The sequence below is a fragment of the Thunnus albacares genome, chromosome 4 (assembly GCF_914725855.1).
Source record: "Thunnus albacares chromosome 4, fThuAlb1.1, whole genome shotgun sequence".
Lineage (NCBI taxonomy): Eukaryota > Metazoa > Chordata > Actinopteri > Scombriformes > Scombridae > Thunnus > Thunnus albacares.
The window spans coordinates 27,498,497-27,520,775 of record NC_058109.1 but is presented as its reverse complement, the minus strand read 5'-3'; the positions used below and the strand labels follow the sequence as shown (position 1 = coordinate 27,520,775).

General features: G+C 40.3%; 1 protein-coding gene across 2 annotated transcripts in view; it reads right to left on the bottom strand.

Moving 5' to 3' along the window:
* slc25a26 (solute carrier family 25 member 26) overlaps positions 1-20,385 on the bottom strand; it is a 60,305-nt gene extending 39,920 nt beyond the window's left edge. Inside the window, exons 1-5 of one of the 2 annotated variants that reach the window (XM_044348485.1) lie at positions 20,213-20,385; positions 15,758-15,914; positions 14,877-14,995; positions 7,584-7,688; positions 6,969-7,016 (exon numbers count right to left, since the gene is read on the bottom strand). In XM_044348485.1, the coding sequence (XP_044204420.1) occupies positions 6,969-7,016; positions 7,584-7,688; positions 14,877-14,995; positions 15,758-15,896 (411 nt within the window). In that variant the 5' untranslated portion in view covers positions 15,897-15,914; positions 20,213-20,385. The remainder of the gene's footprint in view (positions 1-6,968; positions 7,017-7,583; positions 7,689-14,876; positions 14,996-15,757; positions 15,915-20,212) is intronic. The other variant, XM_044348484.1, reaches the window with a different exon arrangement.
* Positions 20,386-22,279: the final 1,894 nt, after the last annotated feature.

Sequence of the window (22,279 nt, the reverse complement as noted above, 5' to 3'; positions counted from 1 at the left end):
CCTACCTAATAAACTAACAAACTAACTAACTAACCAGATGCATTAGTGTTAATATGTAAAGTAGCAGCATGGTAGGTAGTTAAGGTGGTTTTGTTGAGCTGCTGTTGGACTGACAGAGAGCCTGCACCTGTTTTCCTACTTGCTTTTCTTGCAGAGAACAGCTAATCTAACTAACTGAATAACAGATTGTTTTTCTTAGAACCGACTAAAGCAACAAAATTTCAGTGTACAGCGTTTGAGCTAGCTTCTATTTCTTTCCCTTAATTATCATATTTTCTTTCCATGCACAATTTATTCAAGGGAATAACTATCGTCTAGACTGCCAGTCATTCTCGCACCATAGAGTACGTTTTCTTATTATTGTGATTCATGAGGATGGCACAGATTTTAATGGTTAGCACTGCTGCCTTAAAGTTAAGAAAATGTCCCGGGGTTTAAATCTCACACCTGATCATTACTTTGTACAAACTGCATGTATCCAGCCTCCCTTGCGGCTCTGCAAAAAAATAAGCAGTAGCTGTAGACGCATGATTTACACCATGTTTTGAAAGAGGGTTTTGCAACTTCCAAAAGTAGAGCAATATGTTTTAAGAAGGCAAGTGTCTGCATGACCTAACGCTGTATGAAACTGTATTTGTACAGTAGACAGGCTACTGATTAATTTGGCTGCTGTAACTTCAAGTGCCAGATCGAAACCAGAGGAATGCTTAAAGAATCAATAAGCTGGAGGCACAGAAAGAAAATCAGACAACAATCTTTACCGTCTCCTCACGAATATGTGAGTACAGTTTGTATGTGTTCTCTGCTTATCTCATGCCAGCTCCAACTACATATATCCTCCAACAGACAATTGACACACCTCGATGGCAGACACTCTTCTATTGTTTCTGCAGATCACACAAACAGTCAAACACACACACACACAAACACTCGTCTACAGGTCAAGTCATGTCAAGGGTCATATCTACAGAGGTCAACAGGTTTTCTCAGGCCTCTTAAGCTGCTCATTGATCACAGTGTAAACAGATAAGGTAGCACAAGTAGCTCACATTCTTTAAAACATTCACCTCCATCTTTGAAACCAATAGAGCCAAACTCCATTTCATAGGCAGTTATTCTACTGGCTTGCAGAGGCTGATAACGATCTTATTCTCTAAGTGTGTAATTGCAAACAGCTACAAATTGAAAATGGCTCTTACAAAAGGTCCAATATGAAACAAGAAAAGGCACAATGTAATCGAAAACAGTCTGGTAGGTATTATAATTCATTTTCAACCCACGGTTTAATATTTTCCTTGGTTTAATTTCTCTTGCAGTGTGATCTTGTGACATTTTCCATTTCATTTAATCCATTCCTCTTAAGCTTTTTAAGGTGTTGAAGCCATTTAGCAAAAGAGTCGGTTTGCTGTCTGGCTCCAAGAGACTAATGTCAGCTGCTCTGACGAGGTCCAACTCTAAACACAAAGCAGGAGGAAGCTTCCATTCCTTCACACATGTCCCACAAATCCTGCCTTTACATACAGTATATAGAGGAAAATAAACACTTTTTGCTTCCCCTGCCCTTCCTCTCTTCCTTCTTTCTGCTCTGTCTCTCCTCTGCTCTTTCTTAGTCATATGAGGGTGTATAAACATGAGCCTCTGTGGATCAGTGCGCACAGAGACAGGATATGAGAGCGATTCCCCTCACCTCTCCCTTTTGAACCTGCGTCACAAACAGTGAAAAGTGGCTCATTTCCAAAAAAGGTCCATGGAGGGGTCAGTTCAGCTCTGCTGCGTGCTTGTTGAGATGGTTTTAGCATCCCAGCAGAAGAAGCAGAAGCCCCTCACTGCTCTGTATGGACAAGCGCTGCACGCACACCAACAACTGGGCTGCCATTGCACGGTTGTGATTGCACGTACCATAAATGCAAACAAGAGGACTCACACACAGTGTTCCACCTTTGAAAAGTGGAATCCAGTGTGACTGAAGCTGAGCAAAAGGGTAAACAACGAGGGAAATCAAACACACTGGTGTGGATGTTAGACTAGGGCCCTCAGGGGCCAAATGGCTTAGCAAAGATGAAGAGAATGAGAGAGAGAGAGAATGTGCTAGAGGGTTGTGTTGTTCGATAATAATAGTAATCAAAATACTAATCAAACAAATTTCTGCAGCCCTTTTTAAGAGACATTTCAATTGGCATGACTCCGAACAAATTTGAAAAAGGTGTAAAAATTAAATTAAAAAATGGCAGTTACAGAAGGATGAAATGCTGCTTATCTGTGATCTTCAGGCAGGTTAGTCCAAAGCCTGTGACCTGTGTGGCTCAGTAACAACTTTTTAAATCATTGATTGATTTGTTGATTAATTGTTCAATTAAATGAGTAATTGTTCAGTTAATAAAACATCAGAAAATTGTGAAAAATTATTATCAAAATTCCCCAGATCCAAAAGTGCCATCTTCATCATTTTCCCCCCAAACTTTGAAACTTTTAGATAATGTTTTTTTGTCCTTTAATTGACAGTGTAAAGTCAAGGATCAGGGAGGGAATTTGTGAAGAGAGAGAGAGGCTAAAAAGGGTCCTTGGCTGTCTTTAAAACACAGATGTTGCCGTTTACATAGTCATCTTCATAGGTGCCTGATTATGTATTAAAGCGGGGGAGCAAACTTGGAAAGATACATAATTGGTGGGGGGGTCTGATGTCTTCCCCCAGAAAAAAAATTGTAATTTAAAACAAATTTCCTGCATTTCTACACCACCTAACCTCTTGGATTAAGTCAAGAAACAGCCACCTGCTCTAGTCTAGATTAGTTAGATTGAAGGTGCTATGAAAACCAAGAATACATCAATGTACAGTTTATAATTGGGTGGATGAGGACAGGAAGTGATTATTAGAGGATGGCTATTTCAAATTTGAAATTATATTTATAAAATCATTATTTAGCCTAAAATGTCAGTAGGTTTGCAGGCTACTAGGACATCTTCAAATATGATCTGTATAATGAAACCTGGTTAAACAATGTTAAACCTGAGGGCTACTGTTCTCAATACTCACAAGGCATCTTCAAATTCTAACAATTGCAACAAAGTACAAAGAATTTGGATGAATGAAATGGCCTCACAACAACTATCTACTTCCAATCCCACACACAGGTTCTAGTGGTAGCTATTGTAATTTTAATGTTATACAGGAATGAATAATCATAACTTCAAAAGCAGATTATTTTAACCTACATTATCTCATATCAAGGACTATTTTAATGCACAACTCAGAAGGTGATTTTTGCTCCTCAATACTTAAAAGGACCATTTTAGTTGAGGACTAGACCTCACTGCCCCTTAGAGTAAACTTGAAGCTCTTATTTAGCCTTTATGAGCTGGATGAGTGATGCGTCATCAATATTTTAAAATATTTCCATCCAAAGTCTGACAAAAACTGAAACTAAAGTCTAAGTCTAAAGAAATTACTTTCCATGGCACATTTGACTGTTTGTTAATTCAGATACTTTGGCGCTGTGAGGAAAAGCTTCGCTCTGTCTGTCTGTCTGCCTCTCATGACGGATTGGACTGAACCAACTTTCAGGGTGGTCTGAAAACATTTTTTTTACAACAGAATTTTTTATTACTTGTTTTTGTCAGTTGCTGACATATTGATATAGGCTGCTTAAATATAATCACCTGATTGCAGGGAATGTATGATGATAAGTTTATTTTGAAAAAGACAAAAAGTGGGGTAGCAAAACCATAACTTTGCTCCCCCTACTTGAATAATGGGGATGCATTTGCTCCATTGCTCAGGCGCTTATACACATCTTACTGTATGTGATAGCCCATAGTCCAAAAATATTAAACTTACAATATATGAAACAGGTGAAGCTAGAAACGGAGACTGTTTGGCATTTTTGCCGATAAATGGCTTAAATGATTACCCATTATCAAAATAGGTTTCTTTTTTTGTTGTTGATCGACTTATCCATTTATCCACTGATCATTTTGCTCTGTAGCGTTAAAATTAGTTTGGAGCAGCCAGAAGAACCCTGCCAGAGGGACTACGCTCCCACTCACAATATGAGAATATCACCCAGTGCCAGATCTAGACATGATTTGAAACTGGTCAGTAAAATCCCTAAAAATCACATCTAAAAAGCAGGTGCAGCTGTAGAAATGCCAGAATTGGATCGATGTGATTTGGTCTGTTGGTACTAGTGAAAACCTAATTCAACAAGTCTTTCCTTTCAGCCAAACCCTCTGATGGAAGGAGCAGAGAGGGGATCAACCGGGGATTGAAGAGGAGAGGGATGAAGAGGAAGCAGAGGTGTGGTGGAGAGGAGTCTGGATAGAGAGGTGTTTCATAAGCCCTGCCGCCAGATCCTGTACCTCAGGTTGCCAGGTCCCAGCTGTCGGGGTGGAGAAACTTTGAGACTGATTCTGAGGCTGGCCAAAGAAAAATAGATATAACAGCAGTAAAGGGAAGACAAGGAACACATATTTCATCCTGTTGGCGGAATGTTCCCTCTCACTTAACTTGCTTGATTACCTTCCTTGTCTGTGTGCTTGCCCACTTAAAAATGTGAAAAAAGGGATTTAGATAAAGTGGCGTTCAGACTGAGTAGGTGAAAGAGCACAAGTATGAGAGATATACTGAATGTAGCGAGACCGTATGCTGTAGTCAATCAGCCGATGTTCAAGGTGCCTCAGTCGACTGAGTCAGACGCTGTCAGCTTCACTTATACCGATCCCTCCACAGCCCTCATATCACCACATTACTAAATGACAATCTAATAACCCATCTCAGGCTCATTACTCAAACTCAAATTGGTGCAGTTTAGATCAAATCCAACATTACCTCACAGCGCTTTAGATCAAAAAAACTAAAGGGCTCGCAATAAAAATAAAAAAAAAAAAGCCATAATTTTCACTGCGGTGACTGCTGCTCATAAATGTCATAAAGCAGGATTGTGTGAGGGGGATACAGAGAGAGAAGAGGAGAAAAAGTGGAGAAAGAGTTGGGAGAGGAGTGAAATGAGAGAATGTCAGGCGCAGACATCTGTCTGGCGCAGTACTAATCTTAGCATGCCATCTAGTGGTGAAAGAGGGTATTATCCAAAAAATAAGAAATCGAAGACCCTGTCAAAATGACAAACGTCACCAAATTATGAAATATACCTTAAGTCTAAATTAATCTATGTTCTATGTAATGCATTTATCATTGACTGAATGTTGTACGGAGGCTCAGATTAACACACAGACAACATGACCAGGTTTTATCTGGAACTATTGGACAAAATTACTCTAACATAAAACACTGAACAAGTCTTGCTGATGTTAATTATATACCCTCGTTTATTCAGAGTTGAATAAAGAAATCTCATTGATTTCATGCTCTATTCAGCTGCAAATCCAAAAGGTGCTGACTCAGCGGACAACTTGACAGTTTCTTTTAAGGGTAGATCACAGTAAAGATTAATGTGGTGCAAAAGCAAAAAGGATTTAATTCCCGTTAGTCAATAGTGTACATATAGTTTTTGAAATAAACTTAGGGCCTTGTTTAAAACTTGTGCTGGTAGTTATAATGATCTGGATGTGACTTAGTGCTACGATGTGAACTGGATTGCCAAATCAGTTACACCTCCACTCCACCTTCCCTCCTTGGTCGATCTTCTCACATACTTCCCTAATGTGGTATCATGCCCATCAGAGATGCCTTCTGAAGGCTGCCTAATGAATATATAGCACAGAGAGGACCCCAATTAGTTGGCCAGCGAGGGGGGGTAGGTGCCACGCCATACCACATAAACAAACTTATCTTGACAGAGTCGCTAGGCCAAAGGAGGGAGATAGGCGGATGGCGAAGGAGGCTGAGAGAAAATGAATTACCTTCCTGACACACGTCAAAGCCAATCACCGCCGAGGATCCTTTGCCGTTCCCGCGCCCCAAATCCCTGCCGCCACCATTGCGTTTCATCTGCCAATGTTAGTATGCACACAGGCCGTGCGCCAGCCTCCAAATGTATTCATTTATTCACAGCCCCTCGGAGAAATCACAGTGTCTTGTTGTCCTTTTTTCCCCAGCTGTCCAGATGGAATTTGCGTGAATAACATCAGTTTAGTGAGGCAGAAAATAAGTACAGGCTAGCACAGCGGAGGGGACTAGATTACGCCCTCACCCACCTCCCCAAAAAAAAGTGGAACGACAAGTGTCACCTTCATATACTTCTTTCTCCCTCTCTGTCCTCCTCTCTCGTTTTATCTTCCATTGAAACTTAGCAGGCGGAAGGGGGGGGGGGGGGGGGGGGGGGGGGCGAAAAGAGAGAGATCTATACAGCTTTCACTACAATTATTTTGTGTTATCATGCACTGCAGGTGCAATTAAACAGAAGATCATGAATCAAGGAACTAGAACGGCTTTTTCATTACAAAAAGGTGAGCGACCATCAAGGGAGAGTGGCCCAATGCTCATTTATCCTCGTTTTGTTTTGCATTTATAACGCAACTAATTGCATTAATTAATCAGATGTACTTCCAATAGGAGGGAGAGCATCTTGCCCAAGTAATTGAATGAGTTGAAAGTGAGGGGGAAAAAAAAACTGTAAATCAATATTTCCAACCTCAATAAAGCCCAGGAGAAATTAAAATGTGTTCAGTCAGAAGAGTGGAAAGCCTCAATATTCGTCTAGCCTATCAAAAAGAATTCACAACACAGCCTTCAAGGAGTCAAGTAATTGTCTTAAGTATAAACTCTTGAAATTGATTTCAATAGAATTTGTAAGATGTGCTTTGCAATCGCCTGAAATTAAACGTTTCTGTCAAAAGACAGACATACAAAGTGTGTGATCATCTTTAGAACAGGTGTTTTACATTTTACATTGTCAGTTTAGTTGTGATCACCATCACTGGTGAATGGCAGACAGAATGAGTGAGTGAGTGAGTGAGCGGGCGAGCGACTGAGAGAGAAAAACATTAAAAACATGAAACTGAATTAATCCTACCTCTCTGAGAACTGTACTCCCGTATCCTCTGTACAAGCCTCGAACACCCTTTTCAGAGAAAAAAAGAAAATGTTCACACACATACACTTACCACAAACACGAAGACACACTTGAGTCAATATAATATGATTGGATTCCATAAATAAAGAAATGCACACTAGAAAATATTTTGTGCATACGAGATAAAATTATATATAATCTCTCAGGACTTGTAAATTGACAATAATGTATTACAAAAAAATACCAGCAAAGTTCAGTTAATAAGGTTCTATAATTAACCTGTGAGAGCATAACCTAAACTTGTTTATCTAAATCACTTTATTTGGATTGGACTTTTTTTAAGTGAGTGCACCTGAAATGCTTCTAATAATCCCTCATTTCACAGGACAAATGTGTGTGCCAAAGTTGAACCAGAACATTGGTCTATAAACTCTGATGAATGTTTAGAACGGACAATTTGGGTAATTATTTTACAGGTCAAAATAACTTTCCAATCTGGGGGTTTGAGTACAATGTTATAATAATAGTTATGAATGATGGGCAGAACTATGAAAATAAAATCCATGTATTAAATTGGAATTATTCCTTCAGAAAGTGCCTTTGATTGACATGTACCTCTTCTTTGAGTGTAGACAGGAGCATGTGGTAGGTGGTGGATGAAGGAGAAGCCTGGGTCCTTTGTTTGACCACCTCTGTGGGCACCCGGATCAGACACGCCACCTACAGAATAGAAAGCATGAGTTAAACAGACAAGCCAGATACTGTCTGAAGGCATTTCCTGAAAATGTACAATCTCAATCTACAGTTCTGTATTTCCATCTGAAGGGCTTTTAATATACATATGGCACTCAACTGCAGGTTGGTGTGTGAGTAAAGACTCCTCACCCCCCCACTGCTCCCTCAGGTGCCCTTCTGTTGTACATGATACTAGCCTGCGTATGTTTTTGCTACATGGCAGGTGGCCATGATATGGCACGGCCTGAGGAGAGCAATTACAGTGAGCTGGCAGGCTAACGAGTGCTTTAGTTGGTGTACTATTTGGCCAATTAACAAGCCAGTACACACAGCAGACATGACACCTGAGCAACAGGTAAAAAGGTCATCAGGCTGACTGTGTATCTGTGTCCAAAGAACATGGGCTTCCATCAAACACACTGATAGATCCAGACACACATGCAACACCTCAGTAGCCACACTCCCAGCTACAACAACATCTAACCCATCCACCATATGTCAACAAAAATGTGGACTGCCAACAGCTAGTGAAGATAGACATGAATATTTATGCTTCATAACTCCCATCGCCCTAAAGGCAGGCAGGCAGGCAGGCAAAGCTGCCCACCTGGCGACTTGATTTCCCATTTATCCTGCATCGGAGCGGAAATACCGGCTAACGGCAAGCAATCTTACAAAGCGATTGGTGAGCTGCCCCCCTGCTGCGACTCCCCTCGGTCATACAGATGCCAGTCTGCCGGTGCCACCCTTGCCACAGCATCATGAATCAGGGAGAGGGGGAAAGAGAAAGAGTAATGGAGGCACTGCAATAAAGATGAAATGCAACCCTTTCCTGTTTTCCTCCTTCCTCATTCAGCTATCCATACTGATTTAGCATTTAGGCCCTAACAGTTTTGTTTAGAGGAGATGGGCCTTGGAGGATACAATAAGGCTCTTTTGCTGTACTTTGTGCGAAGGCCCGACAGCTGTTAGAGGGCTCACTTTTGTCAGCCACTCATCCTCTCTGTCGTCTCCTCTGCCAGACACCAAGGACAACTTATGAGCATGAACGTGAATATGTGTGGAGCAAAAAAGGAGAAAAGGATACGTCAGCAGCGCTGAAGGTCAATTGAAATCACAGACTGAGCTGAAGAAGACTTAACATGTGAACTTGTGCAGGCATAGTTCTTAGTCACTAAAAATCCAGCTGTCTATTGATCATCATTTGGTCTCTATTTCAACAGTTCTGAGCCTCATTGTATCATGTTGCTGCAATATTTCATTTACGCCTCTCGTTCTTTCCATATACAATGATACAGATACATGTTATTCTCTGTCATGAACTAGATGATTGTACATAAAAGCAAAAACAAAAGCCTTAAATGAGCGTCTGTGAAGAATTCAGTGCAATTCTTATTGGTATTTCAGGTGTGTATGACCATATGCTAACCACAGTGCAACAGTACCACCAAGTGGCCAAACAGACACCTGCATGACCTCCTCACGATAACTAAGCTGGCTGCAGCCATCTCAGAGATCTCATTTACCCTCCCTTTGGTCCAAGTTACCATTTATAATACATTGTACATCATGTTTTCCCCAAACCAATTCTCCAAAGGACCAGAATAAGGCAGCTAAATAGAAAGAAAGTGGCTATGACAAGTAATTACTGACGTAATTGGATGGGGGGCCTGGAGTTGAGACGGCCTTTCCTCTCCTGTCACTGCAGAGGGGAAGGCAGAATGAGCCAGAGATTATACCTAATAAATTAGGGACATTGTTTATGTGGGAGTAATTTGCACGCCTAGGGGTGGGGAGAATGATGTTGAGTGGATAGAAGATAAAGTGTGCAGCCTCCAAGGCCATTTCAGATCTCTGAAAACAGCAGCAAATGGGGGAAACAATGGTGATGAATCAGGGCACAATAAAGTAGGGCCAGGGGCTCAAAAAAGTCTGGATAATAGAGCCATATCCTGTCTGGGGAGGTTTTGAAAGAGACAGAACTAACAAAAAGTACAAAAGAAAGAAAGAAGGAACAAAAGAATGATCCAACCAAACAAAGAAAGAAGGAAAAAAAGAAAGAAAGATAGATTTAGGTAGGTGTTCCTCATTACAAGTCAGGCTTGTTACCTCACATCTAGGAGAGGGCTGTAGGTGGAAGGCTGTCAGGATGACAGACGTCTGTTTCTTCACCTACTCTGCTTGCCCTTCATTCTCAATGCTTTCCTTTGGCTTGTAAACTTATTATAAACCCATTGGCGGTCTTTTAAATTCCTGCTACCATTCATCTTTATTTACATGCTGTGGGATTCCTCAAGCGGCATTAATTAGGAGGCTCCCAGCCTGTGATTGGAGCCTTTCAGTTTCCCTTAGCCTGTTGTTGTTAATCCAAATGACAGAGCGTGTTTTCAATTTCCAGCGCTGGCCGCCAGAAAACAAGGTAAGAACCCGGCGTTCAATCATGGGTGAACCACAGTAAGGAATGGGAAATTAACAGAGACTCGCAGCACATTATCGGCATTGCTAGCAAATCAATCCACAGATTAAGCCATTACATCCGTCCGTCTTCTCTTCCCTTGCTCCATCCTTCTTTTCCAGCTCATGGCCAGTCAGGACACAGTGGTTAGTCAATCAGCGCTAGGATTACCATTGGCACTGCGGAGAGACAACAGGTAACTCTTATGGGCCTTTCTCCACAAACCCCATAAAGACTCAATTATTTGGATTTACAGAATTTGTCATTAAAATATACTGCCTTCACCACCAAAACAGAGAATTTGCACAAAAAGAACTGCTGACACCAGGTATATAACTGCAGAGGAAAGTGTTTCTTGAGAGGATAACTAAACAGAATGTAACTTTGTTTTCTGTTTTTTCCAGACCCAAACTTTAGCCATATTATAACAATCCCCAAACCAATAAACAACTTGATTTCAGTAGAAAAACTTCCATAAGAACTTCCTAAGACCTAAAGATGTTCTAAAGATGCTCAATGTTGTTAAACGGATCTATTACGTTTCCATCTATGGGGGAAGTATAATGCCTTCCCACTTGGAAAAAAAAAATCTCTCAATGTCAACACAAAAAGCCTGTGTAGACCATGAATTCTAAAGCTCCCTCTGAAAGACAAATACCAATACCCAATTCCGATGACTTTCCTAGGTTTTTGATCATATGCCCAATCCTGGAAATGGATAGTAGTGGTACCAAGAAAGACCAAAATAAAAAACAGAAAAGAAGAAGAAGGAAGAGAAAGGTCATGAAGAAAAAGGGAAAGAGATGAGGACACTGCGTGTCTCCAACTTTGAAACAACAGCCAATAAATCACAGCGTGTGGCGCTGCTCGAAGGCGATGCATGGATTATTTCTCAGTGCCAAGTTAAGTGGCTGCCAGTTTCTCCCCCAGAAACTCCTCCCTCTTGCTCCCTCCTTCTCGCTGTCCCCCTATCTTGTCATGTCACACTGTATTTTCCAGTACATCCTCCCACAGACGTGTGGTAAGGGGGGGGGGGGGGAGTTATAGACGCGAGAGGAGCCTGCCGCCTGGCCTTGACAAATGAGCTTTCAGAGCAGACGTCGAGCGAATGGGAATTAAGATAAATCTGATCTAATGGCTGGATAACAGCCTGCTAGAGCCTGACAGACGCCATCAGCTTACACATTCTTTATGGGAGCGTCCCACCACCACAGTCACACAAACACCAGGACACTTCTGGCAGAGGGGATTTCTCTCATTGTCTTGACCCTCTCCAGTTCTTCCTCTCTATAACTTCCGACTATTCCGACTGTCCTCTTCTCTGTCTCTCTCTGTCCTGCATTTGTTTACAAGTTAAGTCAGGCGTTAAGTAGGTTATTATACAAATGGCATTAGTTATGACATTTCAAAACCATCACCCAACAGCTCTAGTAAATTTCTGCCTATTATCTATATACTTCCATCACCTAAGTCTGATGAAGTACCTTAGTTAGGTCTCGAACTGATAATGAGATGATAATTCCTTTAAGTTATATTTTTCACAAATATTCCACCTTGATAACTGTGATGAGGCTTGTTGTTGCAGCATATGCATAATAGGGTTGGGTGATGTCTACCGAATTGGCATATGACAATGTCCACAGTGAAACATCGCGATGGACGATGATATCGTTGTTGATATCTTTTTATATGTATGTATGTTGGATATTAATTACTACAGTGGTAGAGGGCTCAGTGGTCGATGACTGTCAGATATTATCGTCCACCCCCCCCCCCCGATGAACATCTGTTGGACCGAAGGCTTGGTTGTTTCATTTAAGTGTTTATAAGTGTTCTCTTTTCTTTCTTTAAATTCCCATCCCATTCTCTATACAGAATAAATTCTAAGCCACAACTCCCTCCGGTATGATCATAATATACTTTGACTGAAGTCCACATCTAGTAAGTTAGTACCAAGTGGAGCACATCAACCGTAGAGGGAGGCTTGGGGATAGGATTAGCAAGGCAATAAGTCCCATAAAGCCTCTGTTGTGAATGTTGCGGAGTGGAAAGAGTTGGTAAAACACAATGAAATAGACTACTGCGGAAAAGATCATGGGTTGATGAAGGGGTGGAGTGGTGAAGTCACACAAGGACCAAATAAGTTTCTGCTAATTCTTCTTCTTCTACTTTAAGTTTCTGTGTGTCAAAGCCTGCCTGCACCCAGCTGCTCCCAGCAAGAGAGAGACAAGCGGGAGAAAGAGCAACAGAAAAACACAATGAAAACAAGTGACCCTGTCTTACGCTGGCAGAACAGAGGAAATAATACAAAGTGGATGAAGAAACATAATGCTAATGAAAATCTGCTTGAGTATGCATTAATGTTGACATCAATATGATTTGTGTTTAACAATTCAGAATAGGACTGAGGTAAGACAGCAGAAGAACCATGAGTGTTTATGTCTGTGCAGTTCAAAAATAAGAGCTTCAGCTGCTAACATGATTTCATTCTGCACTGAAATAAGAAGACAACCATTTCAGTCACTAAGCAGATGACAAAGAGGCAGAAGGTGAAATTGTTGTTTTCCTTAAGAATATGAGAAGGACTAAGTGAAGAAATGGTGGCTTAAACCTGGTGGTAACTAAAAAAAAAAGGCACCTTACAGTTGGAGTCTGATCTTCCCTCGACTTATAGGAGTGTGGAGTTTCCACTTTAAAACACTGAAATTATGTGAATGATCCACTGATAACACCAGCAAAACAGAAAAAAAGATCATCACAAAGCATGTGTCAAATGATTTTGCATCCTCAGAAACAAAGGACACAGAAAAAAGGTTTAGAAATGACATTACTAAGACTGCAACTAAGGATTTTCTATTCTATTATATTTTGATAGCTGTTGTGTAATAAATTAGTAAGAAATGCCCATCACAATTTCTCAGCTGTCATGGTGACAAATTTTTGGTATTTTTCAGCCAACATTTCAAACCTAAATGTACTAAATTGACAGTGACATAAAACAAGAAAAAATGTCCAAATTCTCTACTTCGTGCTTCTCAAATGTGAATATTTTTCTGGCTTGTTTAGTCTTCAGTGACATTCAACTAAATACCTTTGGACTGTTGGTCAGGACAAAAGAAGACATCTGAGGATGTCACATTGGGCTCTGAAAACCTTGGGGACATTTTATAGATCCACATAAATCCTCACTTTCAAGAGGTTGGCCCCTGCAAAACATCTGACATTTTTGCTTGATAAACAACATAAACGATTAATCAATTATCAAAACAGATTCTTCTAATTTTCTCTCCATCAACTCCTCCATCAATTGACTCATTGTTTCATCTCTAGTCTTAACAATTGTATGGCACCCACCTGGCTGAACCTAAGTTAGTCGAGCTGCCACCACTTAGACCCTCAGTGCACAAACTTTTAATTAAAAATCATTAGCGATGACGGAGGAGACACAGATGTGGCAGCGATTGCATCATTGCGCAGGCGTTTAGGCCTTGCATACAACTCAGCGCGGTACTATGATAGGCCTTTCATGGCTAAGCCAGCAGATTACTCTCTTTGAACAAGACGTCTCCAGTTGTCAGAATGCAGTGGGATACAGCCGCTTCTCTGCTCGGCTCCGCACTGAGGATTTGTTGCTTTGATGTACTCAAATCCAGAACAGCGGGAAAAGGGGTTAAAGGTAGCCGCGACCTCAGCCTCACCTTTCACACTTATCTGGACTGTGCCACAGACAAACACACTCTACAGTATATGTACTGCTATACTGATTGTGACAACCAAATCATAAAAAAAAAATGCAACTCTTATTGAAATTGTGCTAATCTTAGAGTAACATGGGACCCTCTTCTCAACAGTGTGAGACACCGTGACGCAGATAAACTCAGCCACGGTGAACACGTTCCTGTGTGGAATAATCCCATTTCATAAACATGCAAAACGTGGGTAAATTACATCTATCCAAAAGCCATGAATACTGAAAACCTAGTATTTTGCAGAGAGCCATGGTGGTATAGCTGGGGAAGAGGGGGGGGGGGGGGGGGGAGGGGGGGTGCATCCTTCTTTCCATAACCCCTATGCCTCTACCCCCCTTAACGCCAATATGAATACCTGTGGCCCCCATATGGATGGGATTCTGTGGTCTGCTGCGAGTGACAGGGAGAGGATGTGCTGAGGAAATTGCACTACTTCTCCTTGGTTTCAAGCCTGAATTCCCCAGACTAAATTGGCAGAGTCTAGGGGCCTGAGCTGGGAAAGTAGATGACTCAATAGGCAGTAATGAGATCTTATTTACCCAGCTGGTGGGGGGAAATGCTGGGACAGTCCTGAGGAAGCCCCCATAACTCACCCAGCTGGACCCTGGGGCCTACAGCCAAAACCACATACCCACGCCCCTCCCCCCCATGCCTCCCTCCCCTTCTGCCCCCTTGCACAGTGGTCTGTGAAATCTTAAAGGCAATAACATTAAGAGACTGCCGGTGGCGTTCATCTGGGACTTACAGTGGTGGGAAAGAAACAATGAGAGAAGAGCAAGTGCGTAGAAAAGCAATAACAAGCACGTAAGGCAGCTGGCCTTCTAAGGATAAAACGACTGAGAATGATTCAGGCAAACACAAATAAACATGACTTGAAAGTATGCTGGCAGTCTGAAAGATGAGTAAAAATCCAAAAAAAAAAAAGAGAAGGAAACAAAAGTTGGAAAAATTAGTGAGAGGAAGACTTACTATTTCACCCAAGGAGGCAGCCAGCATGTGAGTGACAGGTGCCACGTGTGGTGCTGCCATCGCTCCACCAGCACTGAGCAGGGACTTTGTGTATTCGTAGGTGACAAAGAAAGCAGCGGCTGAAACCAAGCAGAACCACAGCCATTTAAGGCCCATTAGTCAACCAGCATACAGCAATTAATATCCCTCACTACCACTGACAGGGGAGAAACTGAGGTGTGAGCCTGTGCGTGTGAGTGTGAGTGTGTGTGTGCTCATGTGTCTGTCTGCATGTGTAATAGAAGTAAAAGCTACAAGAGTTAAGTGTGTCTCAGGTGGAAAAAGTTCAGCCTTTACTCCCGCTTGTCAAACACATTCATCGTACAAAATAGTTGAATTCATTAGCAATTGAGTTCTATTGAAAAACATGAGTCCGACATCTCGTCTGCACCCATCTCTCTCTGAAATGCGTGTGAGAGGGGCTTTTATTTGCACAGTCTACTGAATGCATTTGCTTCAATCCAAAGTTTAAAAAGTATTTCTTCCATTCAAAGACCTGCTTGGAAATGTAGGTGAAATGGCAGGTGGATTTGGAAAAGTTTGTAGGAACAGCACATTTTACACCACATATATTGAAAACGTTTACGATGGTAACGCTGTACATGCGTCTACTGCGTTGCCTCCAATTCATTATCTTCTTTGCTGTGACATTTAGCTCCACAAATGAAACAAAATGACATCATGTGCAACACAAGTTGTAATCACCAAACTTTGACATATTATGAACAACTCAGTGCAAGGTGCGGTTTCAGTATAACCCCACACAAAGAATAATATTGGTAGTCTGCTATCCTTGAACCTTCATCAGAACATATATCCTGCCATCACAGTGATTGTCTTACCATTGGGAAAGGATCCGACGGCAGCAGATGGGACCCCAGCGTAAATGCCCCTGAAGCCCCCGGCCTTGTAAAAGCCCTGCTGACTCTGCAGTCTGGTCTTAATGGTGTCCAGGGGGAAGAGGGTGAGATCCACGCACATCCCTGCACAGCCTCCTGCCTGGGGGACACAGTCAGTTGTAAGATATAAGACTGCAATACACACAATAACACCAGTGGTGAAAGACATAATCAGTAATACCACAATGAAAAAAATACTAAATCACAAGTAAAAGTCCTGCATTCAAAACTTTATTTAAAGAAGTACTTAACATCCTCTCAGGTCTTGGTTTTGCGGACCTCTAGTGGTTTAACCTCTCACCTTGCTGCAGTGATGTACTCAGGTGTATTCTAGGACCCTGTGACATCACTGTTGGGTGTGTTTACATGTGCAACAAAGACAGGTGTAAGATATATCTGACCACACCGCTGCTTTTCAGCCTGGTGTTAATTTACTCTAAAGCTGCAGCTCTGATCAGTATTCCTATATTAACAAGAGATAAAATGACTTCCCTAATGCCCTCAGCTCTATGGAGTGTATTAGCATCTTTCAGCTCATCGTCTTGGTTTCACAGCCTACAACTTGATCGTTTTGGAAGAGTGAGTTCTCTTTTCAGGCACAGCTGTGGGCAGACAGCTGTGATAAAACCACTGTATGATATGCTTCCTAAGAATCAAGAGTAAATGTATTCACGCATTATGAAGATTGCCCTCTTTCATACTTTTATGTTTTTTATCTAAAGTCTTTGTCACATAAAGCAGCAAATTAACATGTAACTATAGCTGTTAAATACATGTAATGGAGTAGTAGAAGTACAATATTTCCATCTGAAATGTAGCAAAGCAGAAGTATAAGCAGGATAAAATAAAAGTACAATTAAATCTGTACTTAAACAACGGGTTCACAATTTTTAAGTCTGACTTAAAACAACAGTCAGCCGCTCAAATGAACATTGAAATTGTTTTTTCTTGCCATAATCATTCCTACTGTTTATACTGACCATTAGAAGATCCCTTCATAATGCATTTATAATGTAAGTGATTTCAGATAAAGTCCACAAGCCTCCTTCTTTAAAATGTATTTAAAAGTTTATCTGAAGCTAATATGAAGCTTCAGTCATCCAAAAGATAAAAGATATCTTTTAATGTTACAATCTTTTTAGTGCCAAAGTTACTAAACTTCCACTGCAGCTCAACAGGGAAACACAAAGAGGTAATTTGATGCTAAAAAGACTGTAAATGTGGCAGATATCTACTTGATATGACTAAATCAGACTGCTGAAGCCTCATATAAGCTTCAGATAAACTTATTAAATGTATTTTTGCACAAAATAAGGGGATGAACAGGAGGAAAAATTACAGCGAGGAAAATATCTTTCGGTGTTCATATGGACACCTGACTTTTGCTTTAAGACAGACTTGAAAAATTGTGAACCTACGTGTCAAATACAGGTAAGAAGTAGGGATGCACGATATTGGATTTTTTGCCGATATCCGATATGCCGATATTTCCAACTCACTGTGGCCGATTGCCCATGCCGATACCGATATATGCGCATATTTTTTTCCAGCTGGCTCAGGAGACTATTATGTGTGTAAGCATAGATTGTACTAAGCATGTAAGACAATATATGAAGGAAGAACTTAGGAAGACTGGAGTTCAGGAGCTCAGCTTTAAAACTTTAATGAACCTGCCAAATGGGTGGAGCAGTAGAGTTTTCTCTGAGTATATTAGACAGACAGGATTAATGTGCAGGATTTAATCTCTGGTCCACACTCTGGAGCAGAAGGTGGCGGTAATGCACCAAATACGCTGGTTGCCAACCGCCGTTATAAACCAAAAAGAAGAAGTTTTTTTGTTGTTGTTTGGCACAGCCAGTTAGTCTCCCAGCTAATGTTAGCCCCGGCTCTCCATGTGGATCCAACCAGAGCACTGAGCCCCAGTTTCTTATTCAGGTTAAAGTGGGCAGAAGCAGCGGGTCTGACGGGCAGCGTGAGTGAATAATCGGCATAATTTGCTGATGCCGATATTTCATTTAAGAGCTTTTATTGGCCGATACCGATGACGTGCCGATAATATTGTGCATCCCTAGTAAGAAGTACAATATTTCCATCTGAAATATAGTAAAGTAGAAGTATAAAACAGCAAAAAATGGAAGTACTCAAGTAAAGCACACTTAAATTGGTACTCAAGTACAGTACCTGAGTAAATGTACTTAGTTACCTTCTACCCCTGTCAACACAATAATAAATTACACATTGCACATTAAAAGAGGGTTATTGCAGCCACTATTATACCTGTCTTTCACCTTTAGAGGCCTGTCACCTGATTAAAGAGGCTAGGTGAGACGAGAAACATTCTGTGCAACAATTATTTGATTAATTGATCAACAGAAATTTAATCTGCAACTATTTTGATCATTGACTAATGATTTTAGTCATTTTTTAAGCAGAAATGTCAAAACATTTGCTCATTGCAACTTTTCAGATTTGAGGATTTGTAGGTTTTCTGCATCATACATAACAATGAACAGAATATCTTTAGATTTTTGACTGTTAATCAGACAAAACAAGACATTTGAAGACGTCACCATGGGCTTTGAGATTAAAACAGGCATTTCTCACTATTTTCTGACATTTTATTGAAAAAAGGAAGAGTCAAGAAAATAGTCAGCAGATTAATCAATAATGAAAATAATTGTTAGTTCCAGCCCTTCCATATTTCTTTGCTCTTCTCTATGTCTCACTGTAGTGCATTTTAATTATAAGGTTCTCATTTTCCCACAGTGGCAGTAGCAGTCACAGACAATTTCTGGGGCAACAAAACTAAAATAAGTCTATTGTAAACAGAGCCCTGAGGCAGAATATAGCCTATCTGTGACTCATTCCTCCTCTTATTTTATTTTAGTGTATTTTTTGCTTTACTGATATAATTTTAGTCAATCCTCCTTCAGCAAGAAAATAAAACAGTTTAGAAGAACAATAATTCATGATTTGTCTTTTGAAAAGGCCAATTCTGTGAGAGAACTGTGGTGCCCCACCCCTAACTCGTGCACTCACACACATACACATGCATGCACGCGCGCGTGCACACACACATGCACACACACAGATGCTTTTTTCCACAATAACTGCTTTAATGGAGCTGATTCTGCCAGCTACACCAAAAACAAACACCCCTTAAACTCTTTACAGTAGCACTTTCTGTCTAGTTCAGTTAATCTGTGGAAGCCTTTAAAACTAAATTGGTTGAATTAGCTCCCCTGTTGTCAGACTCTTTGTTTTGTGTTGATTTGTATTTTTGAACCTTTATATTTGCTGAGCTGAGCAGACTTGTCCTCTATGAGGTTTTATTAAGGTGTTATTAACCAGTGCAGTAGGTTACACGGGTTCTTGTAGACGACACTGAAGTTAAAGGAAACAGCTTTTTCACCGCTTCCACTAATGAAAAGTTTTCATATTGTTACAAAAGCCCTAACACTGTTCAAACCCACTTTCAGATTGAAAGCTTCATTCTATTTGTGAAAACACCAAAAAAACTCAATGATATTTCTCCATCCAGACCACTTTAGACCAGATCCAGATCAAAAACCACTAAACTTAGACTTGTCAAATCTGGACTAGATTAACAAGGAGACTCCAGAGAGTCATTAAAACACATTTTCAGATTTGTGAAAGCTTTATTCTATTTGTGTAAACACAAACAATTTCACTGATATTTATCCACCCAGACCACATTAGATCAGATGCAGAACAAAACCAGTAAATTTAGACTTGTCAGATCTGGACCAGATTACCAAGGAGATTCCAGAGTCATTAAAACATAGTTTCAGATTTGTGAACCCCTTATTCTACTTGTGAAAACTGATTAAAAAAAAAAAAAAAAAAAAAAATTAAAATGTAAAAAAAAGGGACGATTTCACTGATATTTCTCCATCCAGACCACATTTGATCAGGTCCAGATAAAAACCACTATAACCAGTCATAGACATAGAACAATAATAATTTTGTCCAGATTTGATGTTGAAGTACAATGGTTTTTGATCTGGGTCTGGTCTAACGTGGTCTGGATGGGGAAAAAGCAGTGAAATCACCCTTTTCTGTTTTCACAAATAGAATAAACCTTTCAGTGGTTTAAACAGGCTTTTGCTATGATGTCTAACACTCTTTCATAAGTGGTGCAAAATCGGAGAATCAGCTGCTAGATATCATTATTTATGTTTCTCTTAACCGGAAGCTAACTTCAGTGTCGTTTCTTATTGTCTCGGCTTAACTTGAGCTTGAATAATTTTATATTTTGCAAGCAAATTAATTCCTTAGTGAATTGCAGCAAATGACCCAAACATATCCATCACTCCAGCTTTAGCAGCTTTATCTGCGGTTAAATTGGAGGCTGGTTCAGCATCAAACTATCTGTACCTTACCACCAGAGACGCCACGAACTCTCGACTCTCCATGTTCCGCTGTCAAAATCTCCTTCTGTCAGTAATGCAGGTAATTGTGCGACAGCTAAGCATGTTTGACACTCCACTCGAATCAAAACACGCCTATCAAGGACGCTGCCATTTTGGAGGACTTACTTCCGCGTGACGTCATGACGCATGCTTGTCTCGTGACCTTGAAAGAGTCTACGTATGTTAAATAAATGCAAAGAGGATAACGTTTTTGTCTCACTAACAAAGTCAAATAGATAACCTTTAAAATGCTTCACATGTTTTATCCAACTAATCATTATTAGCAGAAACTCAATAAAAGACATCAATGTAAGTTGCATCTTTTGTGGGGAGCTCAGAGAAACGCTGCTACATTTATTTTGGTCTTTGCCCACATACAAAACAACTGTGAAGTCAATTGTCATGATTTATCTACCCCCACTTTTTATTATTTTGATAAAATTTATTTTTTGGATTCACTGAATATGAGTTATATATAATATAATCTGTTCGCAGTTCTATTTCATATTCACAAATCCAAATTCTTCATCAAAAAGCCAAACGTTTCAGAGCTGACTGTCCATATCAAGCAATACATTTCTTAAATATCTGAATGTACAAACTGTTAAAACATATACCCAATGTAAGATTCATTTATTTAACTTTTTTATTACAACCTTTAGACCCCCTGGCATGTTTGTGATTGTAGGCTCAAGTTGTATACACAATATGCTGTAAACTTGCTGTATACCTGTTTCAATTAAGTCATATATAGTAGACTATATATTGATAAAGACATTAAAAGTTTCTGTTATGTGGAGGTTCTTGTAAATGCTTGCAATAATTTCCTCATAAAATCAATGATTACTTTTTTTGGTTTGCTACACTATCTATCTGCCTTTTAAAGACCAGCTGGACATTTAAAATGTAGTTCTACAAAAAATAATTTAATACTAGACATAAAAACTTGATCTTTTTCATACTGAAGAATGCTGATTGGATAAAAGTTGACTTCATCAACTTCCACCTTATTAAAAAACCTTTATATTACATATTATAGAGCTTTGTTCTTGAATTACACATTGTTCTTTAAAGGAGCTCTAAAGGTGCACTCACATTTGCCTTCAATCCAACAAAACTTCCTGCATACTCTAAAAAGGATGCAGATCCAACATTAGGCTAAATAAATAAATAACTGAGCAAAATGATTAGCAATTTTTGACTTTATTTTCCCCTAGAGTAGGATAGTGATGTTGCCATTTGGTGTCTGTAATTTTGTCCAAAACTAGAGTGATGGATCAACACATCACTATTTCTACTGGCCAGCAGGTACAATTTGCTGCTTACAGAACAAAGGTGGACCTGACTGTCTGAGACGGTGTCTTCACTGTGTGGACAAGTGCCTCTTTGATTGGTCCCTCTGCTGCAAGAGGAATTCTGAACAAAGAGTAGAGGTCAGCCGTGCCCTTTAGTTTGACTTTGCTGTCTGTCTGGCTGTCCAGCTCAGTCTGTTTCCAAGTATTCTGGCCGGCCATCTCGGTCACAGAAGTTCTAAAGGAATCCTCTACATTCATTCATCATCATCAGAGTCCTCATTATCATCAGATTCACAGAGCTTATCTTTTACATAATGCATAATGGTTCACCAGTATGGCTTCTTTGGACACTTGAATGAAACTGAGCCCTCGTTAACATTATCAGCTCCACCTGTGCTTTTCCTGCTATGACAAGTCAAAATGTCTTCTGTAAAAAAGGTGTATAGAAAAATATTACAGTGTTCTCTATGATATTACTGATTCGCCTACAGAGCAATGTATAAAAATTTTTTAAAAAGTGCTTGTGTGACCTTCCTTTACTCACATTTATTTTGCCATTCTATAACTGCAAGGCCTTATATTCCTGCGTCTCACCTCTCCCTCGTGATACTGCTGAGTGAGTGTGTGCTCAGGTGAGTGTGTTCTTTTCCACTGACGTGCCGACTGGGTTATTTATGGGCTACTGTCAACCAGGCAGCGTCTCCTATTAGGGAAGAGCAGGCAAGGGGCCACCACCT